General features: G+C 36.1%; 1 protein-coding gene across 1 annotated transcript in view; it reads right to left on the bottom strand.

The window, feature by feature from the left end:
* The window catches only part of LOC115220528 (store-operated calcium entry regulator STIMATE), a 107257-nt gene extending 96950 nt beyond the window's left edge, over positions 1-10307 (bottom strand). The window contains exon 1 of the mRNA XM_029790671.2: positions 9218-10307. Within this exon, the coding sequence (XP_029646531.1) occupies positions 9218-9548 (331 nt within the window). The 5' untranslated portion in view covers positions 9549-10307. The remainder of the gene's footprint in view (positions 1-9217) is intronic.
* Between the last annotated feature and the right edge of the window lie 274 nt (positions 10308-10581).

Consider the following 10581-nt stretch of genomic DNA (forward strand, 5'->3'; position numbering starts at 1 on the left):
CATTTCAAGGTATGAGCACACTGAACACTTGCAAGAGGCACAAGGGGTCTAGGGATCCAATGGAAATCTATGTAGGTTGTAATTGTGTTTAAAGGGGGTCTCAGGAAATTGTATTGATCTGGACCCTACAGTGTTGTTGAGCTGTCTTAAACAATTTTAAAGGGAAATATTGATATTCTGTTATGGTATGTAATTGAGGAAGTGTATATGCTTTTTAACTAATTTTTATTGCCATTGTTTACATTTTTGTTCAATATATACTCCAAAATAATTTTTTAAAAAGCCATAAAACTTTACACACACACACAAACATATATCATCATCACTGTTTAATGTCCGCCTTCCATGTTGGCATGAGTTGAACGGTTTGACGGGAGCTGACTAGGCAGAAGCCTGCACCAGACTTCTGTGTCTGTTTTGGCATGGCTTTCATACACATGTGTATGTGTAAACTGCATAGTAAATATTCAAATAGGGCAAATCTATTTAATTATTTCTCTGCAGACTGAAAAAAATTGTGAACAGCTTTAATCAATTGTCGAGCATTATTGCATTCTCATCAGTGTTGTCGGCATCACTTTGACCGATCCCAAAGAAACAAGCAACCAATCTGTTTATATACACAACAAATCCAATAGCTACAGAGAACTAGAGTTATATATATCATCTTGATAGGACAATGAGTGGCAGGGTTGAATGATCAGTCAGTGGTGAGCCTTTAAAAGAATTTGGATACCCAGTGTAAGATATGGATGCACAAGAGGTGCAGCAACATCAAAAGAAAATTAACCGAGAAGATCGCTTTTGTGTGCTGCAGATGCACAGGGGAAATAGACACCGCAGATACTCAGAAAACAGATTCCATCACACTCCAGGGGGAGAAACTAGAAGTAGTTGTTAGTTTCTGCTACCTAGGTGACCAAGTTAGTAGTGGAGGTGGATGCTCAGAGAGTGTCACTACTAGAATACGAATATTCTGGGCAAAGTTTAGAAAGCTTCTACCCCTACTGGTAACAAAGGGTCTCTCACTCAGAGTGAAAGGTAGATTATACGACGCATGTGTGCGAAATACCATGCTTCACGGTAGTGAAACATGGGCTGTGACTGCAAAGGACATATGTAGGCTTGAAAGAAATGAAGCTAGCATGCTTCACTGGATGTGCAATGTCAATGTGCACACACGACAGAGTGTAAGCGCCCTGAGAGAAATGCTGGACATAAGAAGTATTGGATGTGGTGTGCAAGAGAGACGTCTGCGCTGGTATGGTCATGTACTACGGATGGATGAGGAGAGATGTGTGAAGAAGTGCCACTCCCAAACAGTTGAAGGAATCCGGGGTAGATGTAGACCCAGGAAGACATGGGATGAGGTGGTCAAGCATGACCATCGAATGTTGGGCCTCACAGAGGCAATGACGAAAGACCGAGATCTCTGGAGATATGCTGTGACTGCAAAGACCTGACAAATAACGTGAGTTTATGGCTGTTTCCTGCACCAGCAAAAAATAACTCTTTTCTAAAGAGTGAGTTCCATATGGGAATGAGTTTTATTGAGAAAGTCATCATCATTTATCATCCGTTGTCCATGCTGGCATGGGTTGGACAGTTGGACCAGAGCTGGCAAGCAGGAAAGCTGCACCAGGCTTCAGTAGTAGAATATATTTATTATATCTATTTAGAAAGAGATTACAATGTAGGGTTGGTTGGAGGTTTTGGAAATGGTGAAAAAATTTGAAAAAGGGAGCTGGCACCATTATTGTTCATTATTTTTACAAATATCATGTCATCTCTAATAATAATTCATCTCCATAAAGTTTGTAATTGAAAGTATATTGTTTGCATAAAAATATGATAATTGAAGCATTAAATCACCTCAATTAATGACACCTTAATTAATGACAACAAGAGTAACATCTTGGTTAATGTAGTTGCTGGTTTTTCATCAATATATATATATATAATATGCTATGTGTCTTTGTGTGAGTGTGCCATGTAAAAAGCACTGAGTACACTCAGTGGGGTGGTTGGTGTTAGGAAGGGCATCCAGCTGTAAAAACCATGCCAAAACAGACAGTGAAGCCTAGTGCAGTTTTCTGCCTGGCCAGCCCTTATCAAACCATTCAACCCATGCCAGCATGGAAAGAGGATGTTAACTGATGATGATGAAGATATATATATATATATATACATATACTAACAGTATAGCCCAGCATTGCTCAGGTTTGTTTTCTTTTCAACCCTTTAGAATTGGAATTTTTGAAAAGTAAAAATTTTGCATTATGTAGCTTGTTATTCTCTTTAAGTGAATATTTTTCTGGTTGAAATACACCGAAAAATGGCGACACAGCAGTAAAAAAAATAGGGATTTTCATAGAAAAAAAGCACCTTTTTGATGTAAATAATTTTTGGTCTTAACATGGTCCGATTTGAATTATTTCTTCTACGGAATGAAGAGCAAGCCTTCTTCTATCATACTCTCAATTTTGGTCAGCTGCAGGGTCTCGGAGGAGATAGTGTTAGTTGAAGGCTACCAAACCTGCCACACACAAAGACAACTTCAGCTTTATATTATATAGAAGATAAAACACTTTTTTTTGTGAGTAACATTCTAGTGTTTGAAGCTGTTGAATTTGTTCAATTCACAAGATTTATTCTTTTTAAATTCAACATGAGATGGGGGTTGTTCTGTTTATTTTTTGCATTTGTCTCAAAATGCTTAATAAAATAGCTTTCTAAATTATCCAAGAGCATCTCAACTTAATTGTTATTTGTATTTTTGTATTTCAAAGATAATTCTGCTAGCAGAAGGAAACTAAAACAGTAAACTAAGTAGGAGTAGGCGATAATCAGAAATGGTAAATGCGGGTGAAATGTAATGAGATGTTTTGTTCTTAATTTCTTTGGTATTTTAATCAAAATGGAAATAAAATTTTATTGTACTCTTTTACTTGTTTCAGTCATTTGACTGTGGCCATGCTGGAGCACCACATTTAGTCGAGCAAATCGACCCCAGGACTTATTCTTTGTAAGCCTAGTACTTATTCTATCGGTCTCTTTTGCCAAACCGCTACATGACGGGGACATAAACACACTAGCATCGGTTGTCCAATGATGTCAGCGGGGACAAACACAGACACACAAATACACACACACACATATATATACATATATACGACAGACTTCTTTCAGTTTCCGTCTACCAAATCCACTCACAAGGCCTTGGTCGGCCCGAGGCTATAGTAGAAGACACTTGCCCAAGGTGCCACGCAGTGGGACTGAACCTGGAACTATGTGGTTGGTAAGCAAGCTACTTACCACACAGCCACTCCTACGCCTACTATTTATTTTATCAATATCACATGCATATTAATATATATGAAATTAAATATCAAACTCTTTTGCTTTCAAAGTATCATTGCGCATGTAGCATTTAAGTTTTACAGTCTCATTGCCTTGACATTAGGAAATAGTGGTAAGCAAGTGTTGCTGTCATGCAAGAGGTATTCAATCTTCCACAGGATCATGTTTGGGTATGGTGAAATATTACCTTACTTGGAAAGAGGTAAGGGTCGGTGATGGGGGGGGTTGGCTGTATGAAATCTGTCTGATCCATGAGAGGATGCAAAAGTAGGGGTTTCATATATATTACGAGGGTAATGATATTTTCAACCAAGACATTACAACTGTGCTTCAATTCAACATAGACATAGGAATGGCTGCGTGGTAAGTAGCTTGCTTACGAAACATATTTTCAGGTTCAGTCCCACGGCACTACACCTTAGGCAAGTGTCTTCTACTATAGCCTCGGGCCGACCAAACACTTGTGAGTGGATTTGGTAGACGGAAACTGAAAGAAGCTCGTCGTATATATGTATATATATATGTATGTGCGTGTGTATTTGTTTGTGTGTCTGTGTTTGTCCCCCTAACATCGCTTGACAACCGATGCTGGAGTGTTTACGTCCCCCGTAACTTAGTGGTTTGGCAAAAGAGACCGATAGGATAGAATAAGTACTAGGCTTACAAAGAATAAGTCCTGGGGTCGATTTGCTCAACTAAAGGCGGTGCTCCAGCATGGCCACACTACAAAGAGTAAAAGAGTGTAATGTTTATTTACTCAATTGCTGACATTTAGCAATAGCCCTCTCCCATTGTTTTGATCCACCATTTTCTATCATTAATAAAACTGTCAGCAGTTTTTGATGACACAGGTACGCTAGTGTTTCAAATAGTTTTCATTTCCACTTGTAAAAGGTATTGACATCTCCTCCAGACAACACAGAAGATACAGATTGATCTAATTTCAAAGACTACATGGTAAATAAACAGCCAAAGAATGATGTTAAGTAAATTATGTAACTATTGTAACAAAAATAACCAAGTCAATATAATAATATAAATATTTGTGTATACAGTCAATATGACTACTCGGAAGAAAGTGTCTTATCTTTAATATCTTTAGATCATATAGATATCTTGCCAAACTGAAAACAGCAAGAGGAAAATATAAGAACAACAACGATTTTTATGGCTCTACAGCATAATTTAATTACCATTTTACTCTATGTCTAGGTGGCTGCATTGACCTGCTAAAAACAGCAGTTAAATATTCCTGAAATCACACTCTAGTATTTTAAATAAGGAAGGACACATTGAGATAATGCGGTTACCAGATACATAGTGTCTGTGAAAAAGAAAAGGTAAAATCACAGGGTTATGTCAGGACCTCTTGTTATACGTCTGCTCGGTTAGGATAAGTCCAACCTGGGTTTAGAGTTGACGGCCAACGATGATTTTTTTCCCCCGTAAGTCGTTTGAAGTAGGGTTAAATTTTTTTGCGTTGTTGTTATACATAAATGCATATACCAACACATATTCATATACACACACGTACACATATAAAATATATATACAAGTACATTATACACATACAGATATATGTCTACACACAGATGTATTATTTATATATGTGAACGTAATAATACTAATAATAATGTCTCATTTTGGCACAGAGCCAGCAATATCGAAAGAAGTCGATTACATCAACCCCAGTACTTATATCATGGACCCCGAAAGAATGAAAGGCAAAGTCGATCTCGGCGGAATTTGAACTCAGAACGCAAAGACGGACGAAATGTCGCTAAGCATTTTGTCCGGCATGCCAACGGTACTTCCAGCTCGCCGCATTTGTATGTAATAATAATAACGATTATTATTATACTTTCAAATTTTGGCACAAGGCCAGCAATTTTAAGGGAATCGATGCCATTGTCCCCCACTACTTGACTGGTATTTTATTTTATCGACCTCCCCCCCAGCAAAAGGATAAAAAGCAAAGTTGACCTCAGCAGGATTTGAACTCAATAAGTAATTTCTATAGTTGACACAAGGACAACAATACAAGGAATTACACCGCGGAGCTATAATAGAATATTATTGCGAAGGAAAAGGAAACAGAATATATATATATATATATATATATATATATATATATATATATATATATAACGGGAAGCTTTATGAAAATAGACAAAAGACGAAGGCAGGTTTACGGAAATAAACAAAAGACGAAGGCAGGTGGAATACAAACAAACAATTGTATTAGTATGGCGCTCAGGAAATATAAATAAAACAAGTCTTTAACGTTTCGAGCCTACGCTCTTCAACAGAAAGATACACAGAGAAGAAACACAGAAAGAAGGAGAGAAAAAGAATGCGTGCATATCATATTACTGTGTTTCATGCAAATGGAATTACGATTCCGAAAGAATTTTTTTCCCCCCACGAAAATATTCCAATTCTTTTATTTATTTTTGTTTTTTTATCCCTTGATTCCGTGTTCTTATCTAATGTAGACATTAGTTATGAATTAAAAGTTTCTGTTGTCGTTATTAAGGAACGGGCGAAGATTTTATGATGGGAGAAAAATATGTAAAGAATTAGGATAAATAGTAGTGGTAGTAGTAGTAGAAGTTCGAAGTCAGCCCTGACTGAAAAAAGGCCTAAGATCAAAGACATTCAAGCTTAGTGTATCTAGGACTACATTAATGCAGTGTATTCCTTTTTAAGGGAAAATCGTTTTTTTTTTTTTTTTTATAGAGCAGATGCTGTTTGATATGAGAGACTGAGATTGTTTGACTTGGCGCTCTCAAATTAGAGCAGGTCGCTCGATTGCGTGAAGGCCTTTCTTTTCTACATGATGCTTGCTGAAAGAAGTTTAAGAAACTCGTAGTCTTTCATGAAATATCCTTGTTGGCTGACTGGCAGTAAATAACAGTGGTAAGAGGAAATACTTATGAAACTAATGAGGCACCTAGAACGAAGCACATACAGCTGAGTATTACTAGGGGAGAACGGGAAATAGTTACATCAAGAGAGAGAAATGGAAATAGTTACATCAAGGAAAAGTATTTTAATGTAAGGAAAAGGTTCTATGAGTAAATAAAAATGCTAGAAATAACAGCTAAACCTCCTAAAGAGGCACCTAGAACGAAGCACATACAGCTGAGTATTACTAGGAGAGAACGGGAAATAGTTACATCAAGAGAGAGAAATGGAAATAGTTACATCAAGGAAAAGTATTTTAATGTAAGGAAAAGGTTTTATGAGTAAATAAAAATGCTAGAAATAACAGCTAAACCTCCTATAATTCACAGCCTACCGTCTTTTTAAAATGCTTCATAAGATAATGTAATACTAGATATATAAAGTCTGGAAAATAAGAAGAGAAAAAGGATAAATGGTTACACTGGGAATGTTTTTGATCATGAGTCTGCTCGACCAGTGTTGTTCACCTCGGGTTAAACAGCAGCAGCAGTAAAACCTATATAGAATGCAAGCAAACAAGGGAGATACTATATGGTAACGCGACCTGCTAGAGAGAGCAGGTAAATTTTTCCTTCTTATTACATCCTACCGTCTTAGGAAAGGAAGGACACATTGGATAAAACATCAGATGGTCATAGCTGACCCGCTTTAGATCATATCAGTTCGAGATGACCCGAGGATTAAACCACATTAACTATGTGACTAAGTGTAACCGATGATGATCATCATCATTATCATGAGTCTAAGGACACCAAAGACGAGCTGGAAAGTTCGTAGAATTTTTATGAACATACAAAAATATACAGAATAGATAACCAACGCGTTTTGCCTCTAAAGACCTAAAATAAATTACAAGACTTTTATCACCTCCCAGTAACTATGCAAAATTTGAGATTTTCTTTCTTTTTGTGTAAAACCAAATGAATTGTTCGTGAAGAAACATTTTTTTTTTATTATCGAAAATATTAAAATTTCTAGACGGAACATTAAAAATATTAAGCGAGTCTGTCAATGTTTGTGTTTATTTTGTAGATAAAATTTCAAGGATAATTGAATATTAATAAAATTTGATATAGTAACAACATAAATTACCCTAATTCTTCATAGTCAAAGGAAACTACGTCGCCTCCACATTTTCGTTAAAGTTCTTTGGCTAAAACGAAGAATTCCAGTGTCGAAGACATTAACTAAAAACAGGCGCTCTTGATTAGGCAAACCACCAACGATCTATACAGAATTAATGTTTCGACTGCTTTGACTACGTAAGAAAAAAAAGAATTGATTTATGTTCTAAAAAGACGTAGAAAAACCGAATTTAATGTTTAAACAAAGAGTTCGGAAAATATTTCAATAAATAAAAAAAAGTAAACCTCATTAGACTTTAAAGGAACTAACAAGGAAGCTTCAGTCTGTTAGAAATAGCAGCCAATCTTCCTCAAACCACAACCTAAAAACACAACAACATGACATTGGATAACGTGGTCACAAATATACGCCGACTTTGGAAGGAATCCAAAAGACAGTACAGTCACGGCTGGAATGCCTGTGATCGTAAGGTCTGCAAGATCAGAGTTGACATGGGGTGTAGTTACGTGGTCTGGGGTCAAACAACAATCATGACAACAGCAAATGGATACTAATTAAGCTTATAAATGAAAATCTAGAACTCCTGTGTTATCTAAGAATATGTAAAGTTCTGATTGAAGCCATTTGAGGGAGATAGAGAAAGAGAGGGGCCATGTGCTAATAAAATACGCAATAGAAGATAAAGAGTCAGCAAGCATGTTATGTTATATATACGTGCTGTTCGTTACATGTGTAGAGAGATGATCAGATCGATAACGGTTCACTGCTCGCTTTAGTTGTTTGTATTAAAATCAATGAACACTTTTACCTTTGGAAAGGAAAACTACAAAAGTTTTATAAAGTCAGAGCAATAAGAGATCCACGTGCATTATATTGTTACAGAAGGAGTTTGTGATGGGCAGATAGGTATAGAATAGACGGGCAACAGTGTTTCAGACAAAGCTGTACCTAAGTAACAATGGTACTTGATTACACTAATTCGATTATATTCTACCGCTGCTTTTTCTTTCCTTTTCTATTTTCTTTTTCATTGAAAACATTTAAGAAATCGATTTTGTGACCTAAAGTCTAGGGGTAATTGGAATGGCTATAGAAATAAATAAAAATAGGATTAGTGAACGAAAGATTAATTCTGGATGAGTTGAAGTGGACTTATTAAATAATGTATCTGAGGTATGGGTGGGTAGCCCTTAAGTTTTGCATGCAAAACACAAAAAGATGTTGGCTTGTACTGGCTATTAAAGTGAGAAAAATTTAGCTATAATTTCTATAAACTATTTTTTTAAAAACAACAGTTTTCTTTTTTCATTTAGTTACACACAGAAAGGAGATATCAAAATGAAAAAAAAAAGAAAAGAAAGCAAACCAAATTTTCAATCATTCGGGTAATCAAAGGAAAAAGTCTTGTATATCTAAAATTTGTATGTTTTTGTAGGTAAAATTTAAATATTACACTAATAAGTACATACAATAAAATAAATTTTATTCCATTGTTGTAACTATTTGTGTTACTTTTCGCCGACACAAATCGTGATAAATTAATTGTCAGTTTCTATTGTTCAACTACTCATACATATATATATATATATATATATATATATATATATATATATATATATATATATATATATATTATATATATATATATATAAACTTTGTTCCAGGTAGCTGAACACATATTTTCTCAATCATTCATTGTGTGAGAAGCAAAGATTATTATTATTATTTTTAACTGTTTAGGGGAAAAGAAAAGAAAACAATAAAGCGCGTATGTTGTGCGTAAAATTTTAAAAAATCATTTTACCTATGAGTGTGGTGAAAGCAAGGAAAGCCAGTAAGGCTTGCACGAAGAGACCCAGTGGTCCAAGTAAATCTCCCGGGGAACATCGTACATCCATGAGTAGTTTCGCTTCTGTAGTGTCAGATGGAAGACGGGTTGAGGCAGGCACTTGGTGTGAGTGCCGGGTGTTATTGGCACGGGACGGGATTCTAGAAAACAATAGAAACGAAGAAGCCGAAGACCCATTGAGGCTTGTTATGTTAACTAGCTGACGCTGTGTCAATTCTTGTGCGACAACACTCACCGAATGTTGACCATCTTCGACCAAGAGAGTATTGTCCAGCTGGAAAAGCATCAATGCCGGAATAGTTTTGTCCAAGTCTAACAATAATGGACGAGAAAGATAAAGAGATAGTAAATCCTTGATGAGAAGTCGACATCAATTATTCCAGTCTTCAACGCAGAAGCGAGGTAGGTGTCCGTTTCAACTTAGTTACACTGTAGTTCAGAGTTGCTTTCCAAATGTTTAGGGAATGTGATATAACCTGATTCATGATAGCGTAAAATAGTTTTGTTCGTGTATTTTCTGAATGAAAGTGCGCGTGTCATGCAGCGGTATTATTGTACGTAAAGAGAGAGAGAGAGAGAGAGAGGAGGGAGAGAGAGAAAGGAAAAGAGAGAGATCGTACAAAGAATCTATAGAAACATTAAAAGTGAAAACAAAGATGTTGAGCAAAAACGAAAACTTATATCAGATAGCACCTATATATAAAAAAAATATATATCTATTTCTCTCTGACAAAGCATATTTTTCCATGTCAAGAAATCCACTTCGTTATTATTATATATTTGCAATTGGTTCGGTTAAACAGATCCTTCTTTAGTTTGCAATTTCTTATTCCTTGTTATATTTAACGACGACACTGATCATCATGACAGTATCGCCGCCGACTGTCACAATGAAATGGTAAATTATCAGCAACGAAGCCACCAGTTACCTACCCTTTCTCAACAGCATACATAGAGGGCACTACACGTCACTCTTTGCGCTTTATCAGTTTCAAATAATCCGCACAACTTTTCTTTTCACTATTTTCAATATTTCTTTGGCTATTTTCGTTTTGTTAATTAAAAAAAAAATATTTTGACAAGGCTAAGCATCACTCTTAAAGGAGCGTAGGGTGGAATGCAATATTGTAACGTTCAAGCTTTTCCAACGTAGATGAAGTGAGCTTGATTCAATGGTAAATCGAAACCGGGTCACCCGGTCTAGTCTTGCCGGAGTTTCCCTTACTCACCACGTTTTGTGTTTGTGTGTATGTGTGTTCAAAACTCAGTCTGCGTGAGTTACTATTCCGAGTTTCTGCTTTCCGGTTTTGCCATTATAA

This window comes from Octopus sinensis, linkage group LG16 (genome assembly GCF_006345805.1).
Source record: "Octopus sinensis linkage group LG16, ASM634580v1, whole genome shotgun sequence".
Taxonomy (NCBI): Eukaryota; Metazoa; Mollusca; class Cephalopoda; order Octopoda; family Octopodidae; genus Octopus; species Octopus sinensis.